Source organism: Manis javanica, chromosome 1 (genome assembly GCF_040802235.1).
Source record: "Manis javanica isolate MJ-LG chromosome 1, MJ_LKY, whole genome shotgun sequence".
NCBI lineage: Eukaryota > Metazoa > Chordata > Mammalia > Pholidota > Manidae > Manis > Manis javanica.
Window position 1 is genome coordinate 234,524,513 of NC_133156.1, and position 24,789 is coordinate 234,549,301.

At 39.1% G+C, this 24,789-nt stretch overlaps 1 protein-coding gene across 10 annotated transcripts in view; it reads left to right on the forward strand.

Annotated features, from left to right (window-relative positions):
* Positions 1-24,789, forward strand: part of ROCK2 (Rho associated coiled-coil containing protein kinase 2) — a 171,186-nt gene that overhangs the window by 46,468 nt on the left and 99,929 nt on the right. For all 10 annotated transcript variants that reach the window (XR_012122700.1, XR_012122701.1, XR_012122699.1 and 7 more), the window contains exons 2-3: positions 22,953-23,034; positions 24,069-24,169. Coding sequence is in view for 7 of the 10 variants with exons in the window: in XM_073216509.1 (XP_073072610.1) it covers positions 22,953-23,034; positions 24,069-24,169 (183 nt within the window). In the remaining 3 variants the exon portion in view is untranslated. The remainder of the gene's footprint in view (positions 1-22,952; positions 23,035-24,068; positions 24,170-24,789) is intronic.

Below are 24,789 nucleotides of genomic sequence, written 5' to 3' on the forward strand. Positions count from 1 at the left end.
TAAGAGGCTGCCATTTCCCCACAGTATGTCCATGGCTCCTTTATCGTATATTAATTGACCATATGTGGTTGGGTTTATATCTAGGCTCTCTAGTGTGTTCCATTGGTGTATGGGTCTGTTCTTGTGTCGGTACCACATTGTCTCGATTACTGTGGCTTTGTAGTAGAGCTTGAAGTTGGGGAGCATAATCCCCCCAGGTTTATTCTTCCTTCTCACGATTATTTTGGCTATTTGGGATCTTTGTGGTTCTATATGAATTTTAAAACTATTTGCTCTAGTTCATTGAAGAATGCTGTTGGTATTTTAATAGGGATTGTATTGAATCTGTAGATTGCTTTAGGCAGAATGGCCATTTTGACAATATTCTTCCTATGTATGAGCATGGGATGTATTTCCATTTATTGGTATCTTCTTTAATTTCTCTCATGAGTGTCTTGTAGTTTTTAGCCTATAGTTCTTTCACTTTGTTAGGTTTATTCCTAGGTATTTTATTCTTTTTGATGCAATTGTGAATGGAATTGTTTTCCTGATTTCTCTTTCTGCTAGTTCATTGTTAGTGTATAGGACTGCAACGGATTTCTGTGTATTAATTTTGTATCATGTAACTTTGCTGAATTCAGATATTATTAGATCTAGTAGTTTTGGATTGGATTCCTTAGGGATTTTGTGTACAATGTCATGTCATCTGCAAACAGTGACAGTTTTCTTCCTTACCAATCTGGATACCTTTTATTTCTTTGTGTAGTCTGATTGCCATAGCTAGGACCTCCAAAACTATGTTGAATAAAAGTTGGGAGAGTGGGCATCCTTGTGTTGTTCCTGATCTTAAAGGAAAAGCTTTCAGCTTCTTGTTGTTAAGTATGATGTTGGCTGTGGGTTTGTCATATATGGCCTTTATTATGTTGAGGTACTTGCCCTGTATACCCATTTTGTTGAGAGTTTTTATCATGAATGGATGTTGAATGTTGTTGAATGCTTTTTCAGCATCTGTCTAGATGGTTATATGGTCTTTGTCCTTCTTTTTGTTGATATGGTGGATGATGTTGATGGATTTTCGAATATTGTACCATCCTTGCATCCCTGGAATAAATCGTACTTGATCATGATGGACGATCTTTTTGGTATAATTTTGAATTCGGTTTGCTAATATTTTGTTGAGTATTTTTTTCATCTATGTTCTTCAGGGATATTGGTCTGTAATTTTCTTTTTTTGTGGTGTCTTTGCCTGGTTTTGGTATTGAGTGATGCTGGCCTCATAGAACTACTTTTTTGAGAACTTTAAGGAGGATGGATATTTTAGGTCTTCACTAAATGTGATGAAATTCAGCTGTGAATCCATCTGGTCCAGGGTTTTTGTTCTTAGGTGGTTTTTTGATTACCAGTTCAATTTTGTTGCTGGGAATTGGTGTGTTCAGATTTTCTGTTTTCTTCCTTGGTCAGCCTTGGAAGGTTGTATTTTTCTAGAAAGGTGTCCATTTCTTCTAGGCTATCCAGTCTGTTAGCATATAATTTTTCATAGTATTCTCTAATACTTCTTTGTATTTCTTTGGTGTCTGTAGTCATTTTTCCTTTCTCATTTCTGATTCTGTTTATGTGTGTAGACTCTCTTTTTTTCTTGGTAAGTCTGGCTAGGGATTTATCTATTTCATTTATTTTCTCAAAGAACCATCCCCTGCTTTCATGGATTCTTTCTATTGTTTTATTCTTCTTGATTCTGTTTATTTCTGCTTTAATCTTTATTATGTCCCTCCTTCTACTGACTTTGGGCCTAATTTGTTCTTCTTTTTCTAGTTTCATTAATTGTGAGTTTAGACTGTTCATACAGGGTTGTTCTTCTTTCCTGAGGTAGGCCTGTATTGCAATGTACTTCCCTCTTAGCACGGCCTTCGCTGTGTCCCACAGATTTCACGATGTTGAATTATTGTTGTCATTTGTCTCCATATATTGCTTAATCTCTATTTTTATGTAGCTGTTGATCCATTGATTATTTAGGAACATGTTGTTAAGCCTCCATCTGTTTGTGGGATTTTTTATTTTCTTTGAGTAATTTATTTCTACTTTCATACCTTTGTGGTCTTAGAAGCTGGTTGGTACAAATTTAGTCTTTTACTGAGGCTCTTTTTGTGGCCTGGTCTGTGATCTATTCTTGAAAATGTTTTATGTGCACTTGAGAAGAATGTATATCCTACTGCTTTTGGGTGGAGTGTTGTTTAGATACCTGTTGGGTCCAACTGTTCTAATGTCCTGTTCAGTGCCTTTGTCTCCCTGTTTATTTTCTGTCTGGTTGATCTGTCCTTTGGAATGAGTGATGTGTTGAAGTCTCCTAAAATGAATGCATTGCATTCTGTTTCCCCCTTTTATTCTGTTAGTATTTGTTTCACATATGTAGGTGCTCCTGTGTTGAGTGCATAGATATTTATAATGGTTATATATCCTCTTCTTGGACTGACCCCTTTATCATTGTGTATTGTCCTTGTTTGTCTCTTGTGACTTTCTTTGTTTTGAAGTGTATTTTGTCTGATACAAATACTACAACACCTGCTTTTTTCTCCCTATTAGTTGCATGAAATATGTTTTTCCATCCCTTCTCTTTTAGTTTGTGTATATCTTTGAGTTTGAAGTGAGTCTCTTGTAAGCAGCATATAGATGGGTCCTGTTTTTTAATCCATTCAGTGACTCTTTGTCTTTTCATTGGTGCATTCAGACCATTTACATTTAGGGTGATTATCAAAAGGTATATACTTATATACTTATTGCCATTGCCGACTTTAGATTCGTGGTTACCAAAGGTTCAGGGGTGACTTCCTTACTATCTAACAGTGTAATTTAACTCAGTATGCTATTACAAAAACAATCTAAAGGTCCTTTCTTTTCCCTCCTCTATTCTATGTATATTAGGTATCATATTCTGTCTATCCCTTGACTGACTTTGAGGGTAGTTGATTTGATTTTGCATATGCTTAGTAATTAATTGTTCTACTTTACTGTGATTTTATTTCCTCTAGTGACAGCAATTTAGCCTTATGAACACTTCCATCTATAGCAGTCCCTCCAAAATACACTGTAGATACAGTTTGTGGGAGGTAAATTCTGTCAGCTTTTGCTTATCTGCAAATTGTTTAATCCCTCCTTCAAATTTAAATGAGAACCTTGCCGGGTAGAGTATTCTTGCTTCATTCTGCTTCATTGCATTAAATACATCATGCCACTCCCTTCTGGCCTGTAAGGTTTCTGCTGAGAAGTCTATTAATAGCCTAATGGGCTTTCCTTTATATGTGATCGTTTTTCTCTCTCTGGCTGCTTTCAGTAGTCTGTCCTTATCCTTCATCTTTTGCCATTTTAATTATTATATGTCTTGGTGTTGTCTTCCTTGGGTCCCTTGTGTTGTGAGATCTGTGCGCCTCTATGTCCTGAGAGAATATCTCTTTCCCCAGATTGGGGAAGTTCTCAGCAACTACCTCCTCAAAGACACTTTCTATCCCTTTTTCTTTCTCTTCTTCTGGTACCCCTATAGTGCGAATATTGTTCCATTTAGATTGGTCACAGAGTTCTCTCAATATTCTTTCATTCCGAGAGATGCTTTTTCCTCTCTGTGCCTAAGCTTCTTTGTATTCCTCTTTTCTAATTTCTATTCCATTTACCATTTCCTCTACTATACATAATCTGCTTTTAAATCCCTCTATTGTATGTTTTATTTCAGATATTGTATTCCTTAATGATTAAATCTCAGTCTTGAATTCATCTCCGAGCTCTTGAATATTTTTGTGTACCTCTATGATCACGTTTTTGATTTTTTTTGAAATTTCTTTCATCAAGATTGATGAGTTCAGTTTCACTTGTACCTTTTCTGGTGTTTATGGGGTTTTGGTTTGAACTAGGTTCCTTTGAGGTTTCATAGTTGTATGTGGCGCCCTCTAGTGCCCAGCAGCTCTGCTCCCTGGAGCTGTTTAGCCCCTGGAGTGGTGTTGGGGGTCGCAGAGAGCTGCGCCAGAGCCTGGGGGAAGGAAAGAGATGTTTTCTGCTTCCCGGCTGCTGTGCCTGTCTCCACTGCCAGAACCAGTGGGCCAAGCTCACAGGTGTAACCCTCTGTGCTTTGTGTTTGTAGTTGTCATAGGTGGGGCCTCCTTCTGGCTGGCCTGATGCCAGGGCAGGGGCTGCTGGTTTGCGAGCCAGTTCTGGACGGGAGGAAGGTGCAGCAGGCTGTGTATCATGGCAGGTGGCCTTGGAGCTGTGTAGCCATTCATGGGAATGGAGCTCCTGAAGCTCCTGAAAGTTCCCAACTTGCTGGGCAGAGTGCACCCAGACAATTTTGTCCAACTGTCCTTTCTCCTGAGCAGCAAGCTGTGTGCAATCCTTGCCCCTTTAGCAGCCCTCTTGCTGTTAGGAAGTCTCTGAGACTGTCCACCTTTCTTTTGTCCCAGAGTAGCTGGATGTGGATCCCTGTTTTCCACACATGGCTGGAATCTCAGTCTCTCCAAGTATTCCACCTGTCTTAGCTTTCCAACCCCACTAATCTCCAGAGCACATGCAATGTAGGTTCGTGCTCCCAGAGCAAATCTCCAGTGCTGGGTGTTCAGCAATCCTAGGTTTCCACCCCGTCACTGCTCCATTTCTCTTCCTCCTGCCGGTGAGCCAGGGTGGGGGAAGGGCTTGGATTTTGCCAGATCATGGCTTTGGTACACTACCCTGTTCCATGAGTGTTCTTTTCTTCAGGTGTATGCAGTCTGGCACAGCCTTCTTTCCTGTTGTTCTTTCAGCTTTAGTTGTATTAACTATATTTTCATATTAATATGTGGTTTTGGGAGGAGGCCTCTGTCTCACCTCTCACACCACCATTTTTAATCTCCTCTCAGCTGCACCACTTTTAAAAATGTTATTTTAAAGATTTGTTTCGGTAACATTTTGTTGAGGATTTTTGCATCTCTGTTCGTCAGGGATATTCGTCTGTAGTTTTCTTTTTCTCTAGTGCCTTTTTCTGGTTTTGGTATCAGGGTGATGCTGGCTTCTTAGAATAAATTTGGAAGCTTTTCTCCTCTGCAGTATTTGGAATAGTTTGAGGGGGGGTGAGTATTGACTCTTTAAAAAATATTTGGTAGAATTCTCCTCTGAAGCCATCTGGTCCTGGACAGTTATTTGTTGGGGGTTTATTGAAATCGAACCAGTTTAATTTTGTAACCAGTCATTGGTCTATTCAGCTTTTTTATGTTTTCTAAGGTTCAGTCTTGGAAGGTTGCATGTTTCTAGGAACTTATGCATTTCTTCTGTTTTCCAGTTTATTGGCATAATTTGTCATAATAATCTCTTATAATCATTTTTATTTTTCTGTTGTTGGTTGTAATTTTTCTGATTTTATTTGAATCCTCTTTTTCTCTTGAGTCTAGGTAAAGGTTTGTCAAGTTTTTTTCAAACTACTGGTGCTTAGTTTCATTTATGTTTTACATATTTTTTTAGCCTCTGTTTCATTTATTTTCACTCTGATCTTCATTCCTTCTAGCTTTGGGCTCTCTTTGTTCTTTTAAATCTTGTAGGTAAAGGTTAGATTGTTCATTTGGGATATTGTTTCTTGATGTAGGCCTGTATTCCTGTAAACTTCCCTCTTACTACTGTTTTTGCTGCATCCTAAAGACTTGAACTGTTGTGTTTCTATTTTAATTACTCTAATATTTTTTGATTGCCTCTTTGATTTTTCATTGACCCATTGGTAGTTTAGTAGCATATTGTTTAGCCTCCACATATTCGTGTTTTTTCTAGTCTTTTTCCTTTAATTGATTTCTGCTTTCACACTGTGGTCAGAAAAGATGCTTGATATGACTTCAGCCTTCTTAAATTTATTGATACTTGTTTTCAAGTCTCACATGTGATCTAACCTGGAGAATGTTCTATGTGCACTTATAAAGAACGTGTGTTCTGCAGTTTGGGGATGTAATGTTCTGTTTTTATGTGTTATAAAGTCCAATTGGTCTAATGTATTATTCAAAGCCACTGCTTCCTTGTTGATTTTCTGTCTGCATGATCTATTCATTAATGTGAATGGGGTGTTAAAGTCCCCGAGTATTATTGTACTACATCATTTGCTCCCTTTATATTAATATAAGTTAATATGTTTATTAAATATTCCTTAATATTTACTATATATACATACATACATATATATATAAGGGCTCTTCTCTTGGGTGCGTATTTATAATTGTTATTCCTTTGTGCTGGATTGAGCCCCTGATCATTAAGTAATGTCCTTTGTTGTCTTGTGTTACAGTCTTTGTATTAAAATCGATTCTGTCTAATACAAGTACTGTTACTCCATCTTTTTAAAAAAAATTTGCATGGAATATTGTTTTCTATCCCTTCAGTTTCAATCTGTGTATTTTTAGGTCTAAAGTGAGTCTCTTGTAGGCAGAATGTAGATGGATCTTATTTTTTTATGCATTCAGTTAATCTGTGTCTTGATTGGAGCTTTTAGTCTACTTACATTTAAAGTAATTATTGATAAGTTTGTACTCAGTGCCATTTTCTTCAGTGTTCTCTGGTTGTTTTTGTTATTCTACTCTGATCCTTGTTGTCTTGCTCTCTTCCTTGTGTATGGTGACTTTCTTTAGTGTTATGGTTGGATTCCTTTCTCTGTTTTTTGTGTATCTTTTATATGTTGACTGTAAGATTGTAGTTTGTAGTAATCTACTGTAGGTTATTGTAAGATGGGTCCAATTGGCAAAGTATTTTGAATGCTAGTTTATGGTTTTAGACTTTATTCTCTAAACTTTTGAATATTTTAAAGTGTGCATGAAACATATAGATTTAAATTTCAAGAAGATTAACTATTCAGTAGTAGAATGGAGATGGATTGGAGCAGAGGGTTATTAGAGGCAGGGAAACTAGTTAATAGGTTAGAAATAATGAGAATCTGAGCAAATATAATAGGGATTGGGGTGGAAAAGGGAGTGACTGTGAGGCATTAAAGGGAGTATCAACAAACAATATACAGATGTAAAAGACAAAGGATTTCTGAACCTGAATTATGTAGTATGGCACTGCTTGTTAGATATAGAATAGATAAGATTTGAATGAAAAAATGACTAATTCACTTTTGTACATGTACTGATAGAAAAATGCTGGCTAAATATTTATTTACATAACAGTTTTGGGGGAATATATCCTGTGCTTGGAAAATAAAAAAATTTACCTTTAAGGAAGATATATGAGAAGAAATTCCTTACATTTGATGAATTTGTGATTACCAAGCTTTTAATTTTGTATCCTATCAGTAAAAGATTTTTGTGAATATCCTTTAATAGATGTTTCTTTATTTATAATTTGTGTACATGTACCCATATGTCAAAATATTAAAATGAATCAAAACAATGGATTTTTATGTTTTAACAAATGAATTTAAAACCTGCTAAGCATCTTTATTTTTAACTGGGTCAGAAAATTATATTTTCAAGTTTTTAAAACAGATTTTGGGGGAAAAAAACAATCAGTATGCAAAGCATGTTATCTGTAAAATTCACTTAATGGATGAAAATATTTCCAGACACATCCTTTTTAAAAATACTTTCTCCATAGCAAGAATTTCTTACAAAAGGAAATTTTCTTTTCTTACTTGATATTATCATTACTTAGACAAAATTTATTAGTTTTTCCCCCCAAAATATCTGCCAGCATACTATTTATTAATAGGTGCTTGTTATCATAGGCAAGGTCAACAGATTTGGAGCACTTGTCTTTGTATAGAAGAAAAATTATAATTCATCTATAAGTTCAATAACTTTTAAAAGTTCATTGTGACAAGATAATTCAGAAAGCTTTTGTGTGAAACCGAAAATTTTTATGGTCATTTTCATCATACTACAAAGAACTGAAAAAAATTCTGTTATACTTTGTCTTATTTTTATAAATTTTACAGTATTGATGAAATATTGTACTACTCTGTGCTCTTAAGGATTTAATTTCTTAGTTGTAAAAATTTGTTCTCTGAGTGGTGCAGTGAATGAATTTCATAGGTAGTACTATATACTTAGTTCCAGAGGCAGTTCTGTACTTCAATTAAAGTATCATCTGTATCAGTGGTTACTAGTAGAAAGACTTTCCTAAATATATTGTTTTCATTAAAGAATTTACTACTGAGAATGCATTGTATCTCTAAGTTATTTCTTCTTTGTAACAGTATACAACCATATTTTAAACTGATCAGGTCAGAAAGTGTGTATTTATTTCCAATTTTATAGAAAACCTCTCTTACTGTATATTTTGTTATTCATTCCTTCAAACTTTGAATTATTTTTTCTGTTTGTCTTTCAAAGATAGTTCTTGGTAAGAAAATGTACTTTTTCTCCATATTTTTCATATATTTCAGCCACTTTAAAAATATCATAGTAAGAAAAATCTTTGTTTCCTAGTGGTTTCTGAATTTTTTTAAAGGGATCTTTTTGTCATGGTAAAGAAACTAACAAAAACTAAAATGAAGCTTCCAAACATTTATCATTAAATTTAATGAGAATAGGTTAAGTGTTGGATAGAACTCAGGCATTAAACATTAGGCAAATAAAACTACAGAACATCATACTCATCTTCATGTTGTTTAGGTTTTAAAATCTTGCTAATTGTGGTGACTTTAGCTTATTAATTTAGTCACTAATATGAAATATGAATTCCTGAAAAGCTTTGTATTCTGCACAAATCACGTGCCATAATTATCATGGCCTATGGGAAAAAGTAGGGCAGGATTAGACTGCAAAACCTGTGCAGCTTTTAACCAAAACACTAACAAAAATTAGTGTTCAATTCAAGTAAAAATATCAACATAGTTAAATTTGTATTGGCATTTCTTCCTAGCATCTCAGACATTTGAGTAGCTGCAGCCGTAAACTGAGGCTTGAGCTTTTTTCTTTGTGATTTAGCCCCATAAAGTCCTTTACTTCTATAGCCTTCTATATCAACTTTTTTTAATACAAAGGAGAAATGACTTCTCAGAATTTTCATCTGTACTTGTAACTTCACTAGATAGCCTAATGTTATTTTAAAGCTACTATTTGTATTTGGGAAGGCATTTCTGATTGATTTATGTTTTTTTCCTTAGTGTCTTATCTTACATTGCTAAGGCTTTCTCATGTGAAAACATTAGCAAGCTGGAAAAAAATCACATATTTTACTTAATATTTGAATCATTCCCTTACTTCCCATCACACGAGAGATAATTTGTGTTGTAGAAATTCAGGTTATAACAGAACGTTTGTACATCATTAATTATTATGGATGCAATTCCATATTTCAAATAGGCATCAGATAATTTTTAATTTTGTGGGGGTGATCTTATCTTGCCATTGTTTTTAGCCTCATAATTTGGGCTACCTATAAGAGCTTATATAGGGAATAGGTAAAGAGTTAACTGCCATTTTCTTTTTGTTTGTATTACTTGTGTTTTGGTATCATCTCAAGTCTGTGGTTATCACATTGCATTCATTTTTTAAAAAGCTTTATTGAGGTATAATCTATGTACAAAAATGTACATATTTAAATTGTGCAGTTTGGTAATCTTTGACCTATGTGTGCACCCCAAAATGAATGCTTTTAATCTGCTTGGCAATCTTTCTACTAGGAAATTTTTTAAAAATCTACTAAATAATGGCTAGAATACCCATGATAAGACTTATGTAAACTGTAGTGTGTCACAGTTCAATGAAAGCTAACAAGAGTGAGATGTTGCTGAAAACTCCTGTATTAAACTTTAAGTTTTTTAAGGTTCAATGTGCAAAATTATAGTACTTTCTTCTTGTGCCTCAGTGTATCATCTTATATATTCCCGTTAAGATAAAACTTGGAAGATTTCTGAGGTCTATTAGATATATGATGGATACTTGGAAATATGGTATTGGTTCCTTGTGTAGACGTAGATATCAGCCTTAGAGAATCATTCTCAGAATAAAGTCCAGGTATGTTTGGTTTCATTACTTTTTCCCTTTAGGTGTAAGAGAAAATATGGCTATTTGTGAGTTCCAATTAAGGATGGTTTAGGTTGACTGTTTAAAAATATTTCTTTTTCTATTAAACCAATCACCAATCTGTATATAAATAGATTGAACAAAGTTCTTGCTCTTCCTTGTTGTGCTGTTATTGCCAGAAATTGAGCAATATGTAGAGGAGAATAATAGCTGGTAATCAACTTTAGAAGCTTCAGATTTGCCTATACTATTAGTTTTCAAATTGTTTTAGCTTTTCTCTGCCAAGTAAAAATTATGGACTACCAAAATGTAAAATACCAAACAATAGTGGATTAGATTTCCTTATCAAGACTTGTTCAATCATCTTTTATTTAGAGAGGAGTACATATACAGAAGAGAGATGGGACAGATACTTAAAAGATTTTAATACTTTTTCTAAATCTAAAAAGTATTATGAAAAAAATTGCTTAGAAAAAATATTGCTTCCTAGGTAAGGATGAAGTGTATCTTGCTTCTGTAGTTTCTATTGAGAAGAATATTTTATTTTTTCATTAGAAATAGGTGGGTCACTGAGTCTGGATAGTTAACATATGTAGTTAGGAGAGGAAAGAACATGTACTTTTAAAACAAATAACTATTTACATTTTGCTAAAGTGTTCTTTCACTGTTTCTGGTAGTTATACAGGCCGCAGAAGGAGCTGCTTCTGGTTAGAACTTCTGTTTCTGTTATACACCTAAATGGCTCTGTCTGCAAACACCTCTCCATTTCCCACATTCCTTTTCCAGTGGGGTTTTCATGAGAATTAAGTGAGAAAGTGACTTTCTTTGCCACAAAGTAGGTGCACAATAAATGTTGAGTTCATATATGCTTTTGCCCCTTGATTTTCATGTGAACCTGGTTTGTATAGTATGTGGTTGTCCCTTAACTTCATTGTTTAGATTTGAATACCATTCGATTTAAAAAACTTGAGGGTATCTGTGAGCATAATGTGGTATTGGAATATTTCCAGGGATTGTTTTTAGGTGGGATATAAAATGAAGGATTTAAATCTCTGTAGTTATAAAAAAATATTAAAAAGAACTATGACATCAAATTCTAATAATAGGGAAGGATAGTTTTGTGTATGAAATAACTTTACTTCCATCTCAGATTTACTCAGCCTTGCGGTTGTCCACTTCTCATTTACAGTTGCTGAATTGGTTTTAAGAGTTATAAGAAACATATTTTTCTTTACCTGAAAGATGGGATACATAGTATAAGGTTGTATGACTCTACATTACCCCTTCCCTCCCAGCACTTTGGACACAAATAAGGATCATCCTTACCTAGGAAGCAGGCTAAATATTATCTCATCGCATGTTTAGAAGTATAGATGGGTGATACTATAATCATGTGAGAATCCTGGCCATGAAATTACCATTTTCCCTATACTTACCTTCCTCTTTCCCCAGCTGCTCAAGTCCACCTTTCTACCTGACAGTATCATTTTACTAATTTGCTTTTCCCATATACTGTGAGCACAGAACAGGAAAACTAATTTAACCAGTATTTTTTGGCACGTGTGTGTTTTCCTTGTCTCTTAATTTATTATATCCTGAATGAGCAGTGTTTTCTTGGTTTTTTGGTTTCTCTTTTTTTTCTTGCCCCAAAGTCTGCCTATGATATTTAATATTGTGAGTTAAAAATATGGAAAACATTTTTTAAAAGTCTGATTTGTCTCTAGTGAGTATTAGAATGCCAACTCTAATTTTTCTGTCAGTGATTTTTTCAATTAAATACCAGTGTTGAATTAAGAACAGGTTTCAGACAGGATGATACTGTAATTTCTCTGATCTTTTATAATGGGAAGGTGCTGATTTTCTGTTTTATTCTATAGGGAGTAGAAAATACTTTAGATTCCTTGAGGAGGAAAATCTTTGTTTTTAGAGGAAAAGATCCAATTATTATTTTGTAAACCAAAGTCCAGTAATACAAATGTATAATTTGATCTTAATTTTATGTATGTCTCTGAACAATATACATTATGAACAATACTTTAGTTCATATCTCCCATTGACTTAATATTAGAAGAAAAAATGTAGAACCTAGTTCAAATACTAAAAATACCAATAATTACTTAAAGTAGCTTTGGGTTAGTCCCTATCTACCTACTTCCTAGCTGTGCAGTTCTGGAAAATTAAGTTCTCCAAGCTTAATTTCTTCAGTTAAAAAATGATGATAATAACACCTATTCCTGCAGTCTGAAAAATTAAAAGAATTAGATGATGTGATGTTACTAGGTGTTTGTGTCTGGTATGCAAGCACTCTGTAAGCATGCTTTGTCAGCATAGCAGCACCATCACCATTAGTACTGTTCACCAACTTTACACTTCTTTCGACCAATTCTCCTAAAACTTCGACCAAATCAAGTTTGGTCGAACATATTAATTATGTTAATTAATTCTTCTAAAATTAAAATATACTAGTTAATGACTATCCAACTGTAGAGATTTTGGTTTCTTCTTAGGACGATGACTGGGGCTAGAGTCAGGCTAGTGAAGCACTTGCTTTGGACACAAAACTTAAGGGGATTCCAAAAAATCAAGATAAATAATATTTTCTCACAGTATGGGAAAAAATGCAAAAATATTTGATGAACAGAATATAAAAACCAAAATTTTAACTAACAATCTGGAAGAGTGCCATACTGAGCCATGTTGGTGTGTGAGGCAGAAAAGGGAAATTAATAATTCTGACCCTGTCTTACTTTTGCCAAGCCCTTTTAGAGCTTGAGGCAAAAGAAAAAGTCAGAATAACACCCATGCTGCCCTGAGGAAAGTGCCTCACCCTACTCCATACCTTGCAGAAATATTTAAACAGTCAACTTTATAAGTGACAACAGCTCCCCAAAATGATATAATAGATTATTATTCAGTTTTACAAATGAGGATGCTAGAAATTGGGAGCCTGTTCAGATACAGAGAACTTAAAAAAGGCTTAAGATCTGTGGGAACTTTGTTCATTGTTCAAGGAGGTTTCCTTTCCCCCACAATTCAGAGTTCAGCTTTTAAGCAAGTTTTTGATACAACTACCCTTTAGGTGGTAGTTTTAAAGATGAATGTTATTCTGTTAGACACCAATTACTTCATTAATGTATCATCTTTATTGTTTTGAGGCATTAGGGAGCTTTAAGAACTGATTTTAATATAGCTGTAGGTAGCTGAATATTTATGTATTTATATAAGCAAAGAGGAAAACTGTTCTATGCCTCATTAAATTACCTGCTCAAGTTTATTAAAAAATTAAACTATATGTTCATAAAGTATGTGTGTGAGACACTTTTACCCAAGACTTATTTCCTGTTTTCCTAGGTAACTTTTTCTTTAAGTAAAGATTCTTTTTTGTTAAAGGATAAATTTAGTTTTGTCATTTTTTGCCTGACAGGTCTTAACTTAATGTACTTAGAAAGCTATATTTTAAAATAAGCATTAAGGTTTTATTCAGGTGGTAATTGATAAATGGATAGCAGAAGAGTTAATATTATATTTTATGAGGTGAAAGACAAACTGTACTGTAAAATAATATCAAATATATCAAAGACTAACAAGTTTTCTATATGCAGAAAGAGTGACTTAAGAATTTATTTGCTAATGATGGATTTGTTTGGTCCCACTACTTTTAGTTTTGTGTATTTAGAGTTGTAATAACAGGAGGAAATGTACAAATTCATTTAAATAACATTTCTTGGTCATTTATCTGCTCAGCAGATAAACAGAAATATGTTTCCTGTTCTTTTGTTGTCTTAATTTAAAAACCTGGATGTTGTTCAGTGTTCTATTAGAGGAATAACTTTGTTAACATTAAGTTCAGTAATATTTAAAGTATAAATCTACCATAAAATTCTATCACTTAAACTGTTGGCTTGGACTAGTTTTTTAACCTCTCCATACTTCAGTTGCTATACCTACTGATGTGGGTATAGTAATAGTACCTAGTTTTTAACATTGTCATGAGGATTAAAATGTTGACTGCATGTAAAATGCTTTTGTACAGTATATAGCACAGAATAGTCAAGAAAAGTTCCTATTATTAATAATAAATACTGTATTGACCTGTATAATTTAGTTAGAGGCTTTGGTACATAGACTGTAAAGTACAGTATATTACATAATTTACAGACAAGTTAAATGCTAGATATTATTTAGGGTCTATGAATGTGAACTCAGAGTAACATCTTAAAGAAGGGTTTGCTTTTGTTCTGTTTTTAAATAAAAGTGAAGCAATTATAGTAAAATGGAACTACTAAAAAGGTGGCAAACAGTGATTTGGAAATAACAAATTTATAATATAAATAGCCCTCAAAAAAGTAGTTGATGACCTCCAAGTTGCTAAATTAAATTCTCGGTCTTGAATTACTTGACTTACCAGTCATATTGACATTGTGGATCACTCTTCCCTTTTTGCTGTGCTCTTCACCTGGCTTCCAAGATAGCACAGCAGTCTTGACTTTCCTCCTCCTTTTCTAGTTCCTTCTTACTTCCCTGTTCGCCCCAATGTCTTAATATTGGTGTACCCCAGGACTTGGCCTTGGGCTTTTTTGTCTCACACTTCTTTGAGGTAGGGTAAGCACATGGGACAAGGGTCATGACATTGTAAAATCTACTTTGAAAGGAAAGGAGCGACACATAGCAGCAATTCACCGGAGAGTTCCGCTTTATTAGGGAAAGGTGCTGGGTTATATAGGAGGGGGCATGAATTGATTGAGGTGTCACTTCTACGGGGCTGGTGGCTGTTGGCTAGGTGCTGGGATTGGGAGGGGGGCGAGAGGTGATTGGGCTTCAGGTGGCGCTGGCGGGAACTGAGGACCCCGAAGAGAAGCTGAAAGTTTGCCATCTTACTGGTGGGGACCCTTCATTCCCCCCTTTCTCCTCTATGGGTTTGTGGACGTTGCTTTCTCTCTGGCTGCTTCCTGCTGAACAGGGGCGGAGAAGGGAGTGAGGGCTTGAGGATTGGGAGGAAAGGGTTGATAGGACTCCCCGCAGTAAGGACGAGTAGATGTGGACTTCTTCAGGTTTGGAAATCAATGAAGGTTCCCTGTAACCATAGGTTGGCCAAGAGGATATGGGTGTCAGGAGCCAGGCGTCTGTGGCTATTGTTTCCAGGAACAGTTTCCAGTGGAGAGAGGGGTCCATCTCAGCGTGTGGTAAGGAGGTCACGTGAGGGTGAGGGCTCTTCTGTGGCCAGAAGCTGGTAGTTCCTGAGTAAAAGCTGGTTGAAAGCTTGATTAGAGATTTTTCCGACTTGGGATTTGATGAACTTTATTATACAGGGTAAGAAGAGACAGGCGAGAAGAATGATTATTATGGGGCCTGCAATGGGCCAGAGCCAGGTGAGGAGGAGGTTTGTTAGTATTGACGAGAATGGGTTGGAATTGGAAGCAGAGTGGAGACTGGAGGCAAGGTCGGTGAGTTTGGTAATGTCAGTTTCTACAATGCCAGATTCGTTGATGTAATAGCAGCACTCTTCCCAGAGGAAGACGCAGGTGCCGCCCTTCTCGGCTGTAAGCAGATCTTGGGCCCGCCGGTTTTGAAGGGTGACTTTAGCTAGTGAAGTGACCTGTCTTTGGAGAGAGGCTAGAGAATCGGCAGTGGATGTCAGGGCTCCCTCAAGTTTGGCGTTGAGATCTCTAACTGCCTATAGAGAGTGACCCAAGGCTTCTCCCGAAAACCCTGCCCCAAGGGCTGAGGTGGTCCAAGAGATACTGACCATGATGGGAAGGAAAGCAGCCCTTTTTGTGCGCGAGGGCAAGGGAGGTTGGAGCTCAAGGAATTCTGCCATGCTGTAAAGTGTTAACTGTGGGATTAGGGTGACGAGAATGCAGGGTGTATCGGAGTTGAGAGGCAGTGAGTTGAAAAGACTGCTATTACACTAAAAGAAGTGTCCTGGTTGCGTAAAAGTCTTAGAGCTGGAGGTAGGGGTGTAGATAGAGAGGCAGTGAAGTGCGCTGGAGGGCGGTGGAGTTGGGCCTACACAGTGGTGGATGGTGAGATTATCTGCGTATTCTGGTTCCCATAGGGGTATGTCTGCCAGGGGGCAGAGGGGTTGTCTTTCTGCATGGAAGGAGTAGTTGGAAATATTAAGGGGCATGGCGGCCAGCAGTGGGCGCTGTAGTGATGCGCACAAGAAACAATTGGTGGTGTTAAGGGTGTGGTTGAGAAAGATGGTGGTGTCCTGAATGAGCTGTAATGAAGAGTAGGAGAAATGGGAAGAGGGGCGGGGACAAGAAGATGAAGAGGCACCATCAAGAGTTTGGATAATGACTTTTTCGGAATGTCTGCCATCTGATGCAACTTGAGAGATCTGGGAATGAGAGGGAACATACTTTCGAGAGATATGAAGGGTACTGTGGGGGTCGAGGACCCCCCGTAGTAAACTGAGGCTGTGACTCTGGCAGCCCATCGAGAGTCCCAGGGATCTGGGATTGATAAGGAGAATGAGCCGTTGGGATATTTCATGAAACGGTTGGAGGAGTAATACTGCGGGTACTGGAAGTTACCTATGTAGTGAATGGTGCAAGACCAGTAGGGACATCTCCTGTAGATATCTGGCCATCGCCTGCAATAGGCTTGTTTTTGGTCATAGAGGAAGCAGAGGTAGGGAGAATAAGGGTAGCTGCTAGTGAACACTTCAGTGGAGGGAGGAAAGTGGAGGTATAAAGGCTTGGAGCAGCTTTTCAGAGGGCAGTCTGATGTGGCAATGAGGGCGGTAATTTTTGTTTGATGCTGTGTGTAAGTCTGTCTGACTTTGAATCGCCATACAAAGGAGGCTGGGGTGGCGGGGAAGACAATAGGAATGAGGAAAAAAAGCGAGAGAGCAGTAAAGGAGGAAAAAGTCATGATTTGGGTATGGATGGCAAAGGGGGTGAATGGGATTTTGGAGGAAAGAGGACAATAAGGTCAGGAGTCTGGAGGGAGGGAGAGTTTATAAACTTTTGTAGGTTAAGAGATCTTTTAGGTGATGTGGGGACAGAATGGTAAGGGGCGCCCTGAATGTCAGTTTATGAGCTGCCTTCTGCAAGAGCTGCCCAGAGGCTAATGCCCGTAGGCAGGGGGCCCATCCCCGAACTGTGGGGTCTAATTGCTTGGAGAGATAAGCTACAGGGGCAAAGGATGGGCCATAATATTGGCCTAGGACTCCTAGAGCTTGACTGGACCTCTCATGAATGTATAATGAGAAGGGCTTCGACAAATCAGGAAGATGGAGAGCTGGGGCTTCCACAAGGGCTTGACGGAGCTTAATGAAGGAGTGTTGGGGTGAGGAGGATAAAGGTTTTTTAGGGGGGCTCTTGCTGAGGTCGTATAGGGGTTTTGCCAACAGGGAGCAGGGAGAAGTTAGGGATTTATGGTCTAAAATATCTAGCCAGGCTTAGAAAGGAAAGGATTTCTGTGTTGGTTTTGGGAATGGGCAGGTCAGAGAGGAGCCATTTTCTGTCTAAGGTAATGGACTTTCTTTGTTGAGATAGAAGGAATCTGAGGTAAGTGACAGGAGGGGAAGAGATTTGAGCTTTGACGGGGGATACTCGGTAACTTCTGGACGCTAGAAGGTTAAGTAGGGAGGCAGTGTCAAGTTGAGACTGTTCTCACGAGAGACTGCAGAGTAGAAGATTGTCCATGTATTATAATAAGGTGGACTTGGAGTGATCGTGATGAAACTGTTTGAGGTCCTGAGCTAGGACCTGTCTAAAAATATGGGGACTATCTCAGAAGCTTTGTGGCAAAACTGTCCAGGTGAGTTGTTCAGAATGTCTTGTGTATGGGTCCGTCCAGGTGAAGATGAAAAAATCTTGGGAGCAGGGGTCTAGAGGGATAGAAGAACGGGTCTTTGAGATCTAGGACTGAGAAGTGGGATGCTGAGGCTGTATGGATTTGGAACTAAGGGATGGATAGGGACAATGGCTATGTTGATGGGGCGACGGTCTTGGACAAGGCGGCAAGATCCGTTGGTTTTTTTAACAGCTAATATGGGGGTATTAAATGGGGAGTGAGTGGGTCTGCTTGAATGATGGGTTGGAGGCCTATGAGGGCTGAAGTGGTTAGGGGGTATTGGGCCTGACAGATATACTGAGAGGGGTCACATAATTTGATAGAGGCAGGGGGACATAGGGCCACGGAGGGGCTTGTAATGTCCCAAACTTTGGGATTTACAGGGTGTATGAGGGCAGAACCGGAGCTTTCATTGGGTAGAGGGGGGTCGTCGGCTATGAGGGCCATCAGAAAGGGAGTACTGGGGGCTGTGGGAGTGGATATAGTTATGGAAACGTGGAGGAGGGAAAGGATGTCTCGTCCTAGTAAAGGGATGGGACACTGGGGCATAACCAGGAAGGAGTGGGAGAAAGGTATGGGATTGTCTTGGATTGTGCATAAAAGGGTGGGTGGGGGGTTTAATGGGAAAATCTGTTTACCTCCTACTCTGACTATAGGAGTAATGGCTGGTGTGGTAGGGCCCCGGTATTCTCACAAGACTGAGAAGTTGGCTCCTGTATCTAGGAGGAAGGAGATGGGGTGACCGTCTACTGTTAAAATAACCCTGGGCTCCTGTTTGGTGATGGAAATGGTCGGGCAAGAAGCCCCCGGGCCCCATCAATCTTCTTCTGCCAGCCCCACTACGGCGGGCTTAGGATGGGGGTTGTTCGTCCAGCCTCCCCTTCGGGTGGTTGGGCAATCAGACCCCCAGTGGCCCTTTTTGTGGCATCTGGGGCATGGGGTGGTAGGAGATCTGGGGGAGGGGCATGCCCTTGACCAATGTCCCTCTTTTCTGCACTTGAAACAAGCTCTTGGGGGGGCTTGTTTGTAGAGGGGCGCCCAGGTTGTGGTTTTATCAGCTGGGCCAACATCTGGAAATTGGCCTGATCAGCCTTTTGTTTACGGCATTCTTTCTCCTCCTCCCGCTTATGGAAGACTTTAAAGGCCACTGTTAGGATCTCAGTCTGTGGGGTAGCGGGGCCCTGTTCTAACTTTTTGAGTTTAGCTTTAATGTCGGGGTAGCCTTGAGCTAGGAAGTATGTCATAAGGACATGTCTTCCTTCAGGTGTTTCTGGGTCCAGGCTGGTATACTGTAATAGGGCTTGAGTGAGTCTGTCTAAGAACTCAGAGGGGATTTCATCGCTCTTTTGAATTATGTCTTGGAGCTTTTGAAAATTGACTACTTTACAAGCTGCCCTTTTTCAGACCTGCTATTAAGCAGGAGGCAAAAATATCTCGAGAGCGGAGACTCATGGCGGTGTTATAATTTCAGTGTGGGTCTTGTTCGGGGACAGCAGTGGGGCTAGGGGGATAGGTGGGGTCAGTCCTGTGGGTTTCAGTAGCCTGCATTTGGGCGAAGTCCTAAACTCGTCTACGCTCTTCAGGGAGGAAAGTATTGGCCAGGAGCATGAAAATGTCATGATGTGTGAGGCTGTAAGACTGGAGGGTCTATCGAAACTCCCTGATGTATGTCATGGGATCAGTGGAAAAGGAACTTAGGCATTTCTCTAGTTAGGCTAAATCTCTTAAGGAGAAAGGGACGTGAACGCGCACGATGCCTTCAGATCCTGCTACCTCCCGGAGGGGGGGCGATAATTTTGGGAGGCTCTCGGGACTGAGTCTGAGGGCGACTGAAGGGTTCTGGCTCAGTCTGTGGGGGAGTGACGCGGTCTAGCCGTGCCTAGTCGAGCAGGTCCTGAAGTGCAGAAGGGGGGCAAAGAAAATAAAGAAAGATAGAATCGGACCCACATGTCGCCAGCTAGCAGCCCAGCTGCTTGCCTCTGCTGCTTTAGTTGGGCTTGAACTCATGACTCTGAGGTTAAGAGTCCCATGCTCTACTGAGCTACAGCAGGGCTCCAGTTAATTGCTTATGGAATGCGTTGTTTTCTATTCCTGCCACATCGGCAAGTGGGGGAAGGGCATAGCTAGAAGCAGGGGCGGTGTTTCTACACATCTTCAAGGTCTCCCTATTTTCAGAGTGAGGAGTCTTGGCAAGATATGTTTTTGTGGACAGATAACTTCTAAGGACTGCACCGGTTGTTCTCTAGCTTGTGCTTTCCCATGCTGCGTTCAGACATGGGGGGAGGTGCTTTCCCATTCTCTCTACAAACATGTGAGAAGACAAAGGCGGTCCCTATCAGGGGAGAAACAGGTGATGAGGGCAAAGACGGAGGAGGCCCCTGGGACCTAGTTAAAGGGGGGCTGAAAGGCTCAGGCTTAATCTGCAGGGAATGAAGGTGGAGGAGGTGAGATGGGGGAGGAGATGGTTGGGGAGGAAGGGAGAAGGGCTGTTGTAGGAGAAGAAGGGGAAGGGAGTGAACAGGAGGCTTCTGCGGAGCGGCGGCTTGCAGGCTAGGAGAACTTGGGAGGGGGCGGGGAGAGGAGGAGGCAGAAAGCTTCGATATAGGGAATCTCCTTCCATTTTTTCAGGCGCTGGCAGTAGTTAAAAAGATCGCGAGTGATGTTAGGATCAAGAGTTCCCCCTGCGGGCCATTGCTTGTTATTGTCTAGGGGGGTATGTCGGCCAATCTTGGGAGCAATATTTACGGAGAAGTTTTGGTTTTATATCAGGCGTCAGGGAGAGGGTAGCCAGATGCTTAAGCAGGCATTCAAGAGGTGAACTTTCAGGGAGGGATGAGGAGGCTCCCATGGCTAAAGGACAGAGAAGGAGACAAACGGGAAGACGAACGGAGATCCTCGGACTGGAAGCAGATCACAAGGAGACAAAAGGCGTCCCCGATGATCCTTGGTGGTCTGCGGGAACTCGTATACGAGTCGGAATTTCTTGGGAAGTGTGGGTCGTCACCCAGACTTCCCTAAGAAGGCAGAGTGCCGGAGTCACGAGGTACCTAGCGCTAGGCATTTTCGGCGGACGGAGCAGAAGGAGGAGGGGGGGGAAAAGGGAGCGTTCTCATCCACAAAGGAGTCACCTTGTTTATGGCTGTTGGAGGGGGGTGCCTGAGAGTCAGCCGCAGCCGTGAAGGCCTGAGGCGGGGATTTATGACTGTCGGAGGAGGGGTTTGAGCGTCTGCCGCAGCCGTAAAGGCTTGAGGCGGGGATTTATGGCTTTTGGAGGAGGGGCCTGAGGGTCCGCCGCAGCCGTGAAGGCCTGAGGCGGGGAGCGTTCCCTCCTCATCCCCGAGTGTCAGGGCCTTGCCGGACGATCACGGTCAATGGCACTGCAATAGCTCGGGGAAGAGTGGCCCACTCCGGGGGGAAAACTTACCTAAAGGCCAGAGAGGAGTGGTGAGTGTGATGAGCCAGCGCCGGAAAAAGAGGACGAGGGCAAGCTGCTGCTGGTGTCGGGGGAAGACGGGGCCCAGTTGGGGTGTCCCGTCTCCCGGGTTTTGGCACCAATGAAAGGAAAGGAGCGACACATAGCAGCAATTCACCTGAGAGTTCCGCTTTATTAGGGAAAGGTGCTGGGTTATATAGGAGGGGGCATGAATTGATTGAGGTGTCACTTCTACGGGGCTGGTGGCTGTTGGCTAGGTGCTGGGATTGGGAGGGGGGCGAGAGGTGATTGGGCTTCAGGTGGCGCCGGCGGGAACTGAGGACCCCGAAGAGAAGCTGAAAGTTTGCCATCTTACTGGTGGGGACCCTTCATACTTAGCCTATGAAAAAGACCCATCTTATTCTTTAACTTAAAATCCTACCAGCCCCTTAATCAATTAAGTAACTTTGTAACCAGGATAGGAGAGAGACCTCCAAAGTGTAAATGAACCTATGTGGATTAAGAATGCCGAGATCTGGACCAACACAGTCACTTAAACAACCCTATTCTCAAGACAGAACTTTAAAGAAATTATGAATAAGCTGTATACATCATGCCTTATGCTGACCCCTACCCAAAAGGCCCCATAAAGCCCCAACCCTAAATCCTTAAGTGTGCCCCCCTCTCTGAGGTTGCCCACATTCTGGTCTGAGTGTGTATTGTCATACATCAAATAAATTTTCTTGTTGCATAGGCCAATTGCACTTGTCCCTGAACTCTTTTCCATGATAAAGACAAGAACTCTCCAACCACCACCTCTGGTGGTAAATGTCTTTGTCATTTTGATATTTGATTCAGCTTTCTAGTCTTAACACAATCCTTTTGTCTCCCTGTTTTGTTTCAGACCAGTAGGGAAGTAGTTTTCCGAACATAAACTCACTCCAGTGCTCAGCGCTCCCCCAAATCCCCGGGTGGTAGGGGCTTAGATCCCATGCTGTGCAGATTCAAGTGGACACTGGACGCCAGGTGATGCTGGCTTTAGGAGTTGTCATGGGATTTTGCCTTAAGCCGAGCAGGAGTTCAGTGAGCTTCCCTTTACTCCCTCTGCTCTTCTTGTTCTCTCCTCCCTGCATGTCTGCTGCCATTCACTACTATTCTCTCTTGCTTTAATGAATTCTTCCTTACCTACATTGTCTGACCTGCATGAAAATTCTTTCTCAGAGTGAAGAATTCTCCCGTCTGGGTTGAGGTTTTACCTAGTGCATAGGGAGAAACTTATATAGAAATCTGAACAGTGTAGCATACTGTTTTCATGTTTTTAGGAGATACTTAGTTTTGAGGCTGAGTTCTCTGAGGGTAAGGATAGTATCTTACTTATTTTGAGATTTTCTGTTCTTTGTATGCACTAGGCACAAAATTAATGCTTGTTGCAAGAATGGGAACTTCCTTAGTCTGGGTGTATTTCTTAAAGTCAAAAGCTTTTGAAATTTTACTGGGCATTTGAGGAGAGAAAAGACATCTGACTACAAAAATAATAGTGGATGCATATTTTAAAATTACATTCTTTTTGTTGGCTAAAAGAACAAAGGATAACATGATAGGGTGAATCCTTACATTTTCTGGTAGAAGTTAGTAAACCAGTTAAAGCTGTTGGATATGGAGCCATTGGGCAATTTTATAACAAAGTGGTTTGACATTTTTTCAGTGAGAACAATATATGATAAAATTTAAAGACTTTTTTTGTCTTTAATGCCTGGGAATTATTAACTTTCTTTTTCTTCTTTTTATATTTTGTTTAACAGGATGGCTTAAATTCCTTGGTTCTTGATTTGGATTTTCCTGCTTTGAGGAAAAATAAGAATATAGATAATTTCTTAAATAGATGTAAGTATGTGTAAACTTAATATTTGATGACATAAGTATACTTTCAGTAAAAGATTTATGTTTGATTTCTATTGTAGTCTATAAACTTACTAACTTATTAACATAAGTATTTTTTAGTTTGCCATTTGATTTCTTTAAATCCTAATATTCTTTGTTTTCAAAGCAAACTTACAGAAGCAATTGCAGCATGTGAAGTTAGGTAAAGTTAAATATTTTGTACAAATTCTTAAGACTAGTGGTTTCAGGGTAGGTTATTTATGGCAATTCCAAGAAAAGACTTAAATTAATGTTAATAACTTTAAGACTTTGCTTTTACATCACCCAGAAGACTTAATGAGCTTTATGTTGGTGTAAATATAGACATTTTAGGCTAGTTAATGAAAAATAATGTGATGACAATTATTGCCATATATGTGGTAACTCTTGATACTTGCCATATTGATGTCACAATGAAGTAGTAAATGAAATTGAATTAAAAAATTCTCAAAATAATTAGTATATACTTTATATCACTACACTAAGCTCTTTAATTTGGAATTGTCAGAGACAGGGTTATTTTCCTAATTAAAAAACTTTGTCTTTAGTTACCATATCTACAAATAGTTGATTACTGTTCTTCTAAAAAGTAGGCTACCAAAATTCATTGCTAAGATTTTAGTCTTGCAGGTAATTTCATAGCAGCTTTTTGCCGTGATTGAGAATGCACTCCAGGATTTGCTAGGGTCACCTCTGTTTCAGCTGTCATCTAGTTAGCCAGTCAGCAGAGTCAGAAACAGAGTATCTTAAATGCTATTTTTTGGTAGTCAGTAGTGTTTGTTTTTATGTGTTAATAAGCCATAGTTTCGATTCTTTGATGTAAAAAGTTAATGTGTACCTTAGATTTTAAACAGCAACTTTAAAAGCTGACAGATGTAGCTGAAAACTAATCCTAGTGTCTTGAAATAAAAATTTCTTCGCAAAGTCTATTTTATATTAAAATACTGCTCATTAATATGATGATTGTTATTACAAATATGGTAAACTTTTTATTATAGATGAGAAAATAGTAAAAAAAATCAGAGGTCTACAGATGAAGGCAGAAGACTACGATGTTGTAAAAGTTATTGGAAGAGGTGCTTTTGGTGAAGTCCAACTGGTAAGAAAATATTTGTGTTGTTCTTTCCGTTACTTTTTTTTTGACAGCATGGTTTTGTGAAACATTATCAGTAGTCCCTAAGTAGATGTAATTTCTATGCCTGTGTCAGAATCAGCTTTATGGGCAAGTCATTCAATCTCTTGAGAGCCTCAGTGTCTTCATCTACAAAAGAAGGCAGTTGTATTACAAACATCAGGTCTCTTCCAGCCCTGAAACACTGAGATTCAGAATACAGCTAACTTGGATTCCCGCAGTTAATGAACTGAGATTCATTTAAACATATGAGAAACCCAACAAAGACATTTTAATAACTGAAAGTAATTATGAAATTTGTCTTTGCAGGCCATTGTGGCACCAATTGGAAATATTATAAATGTTTGCAGTGACTATTTCATTTATGTTATTAAAGGAGAATCTGTAAGAATATCCATATTTTTACCACCTAAGTATAAAACCATCTGTTTTTGTCCTTGTAGTTAAATTATAGAATCAAATTCTGTTTTTCATCAACAGTGTTTTTATTCTTCTTGATGGAACACCAAGAAGAGCAGTGATCACTGTGTGTCAACATGGGTTTCTCTAAGAACAAGTCATGACAGACTAACCTTTGTTGTTTTCTT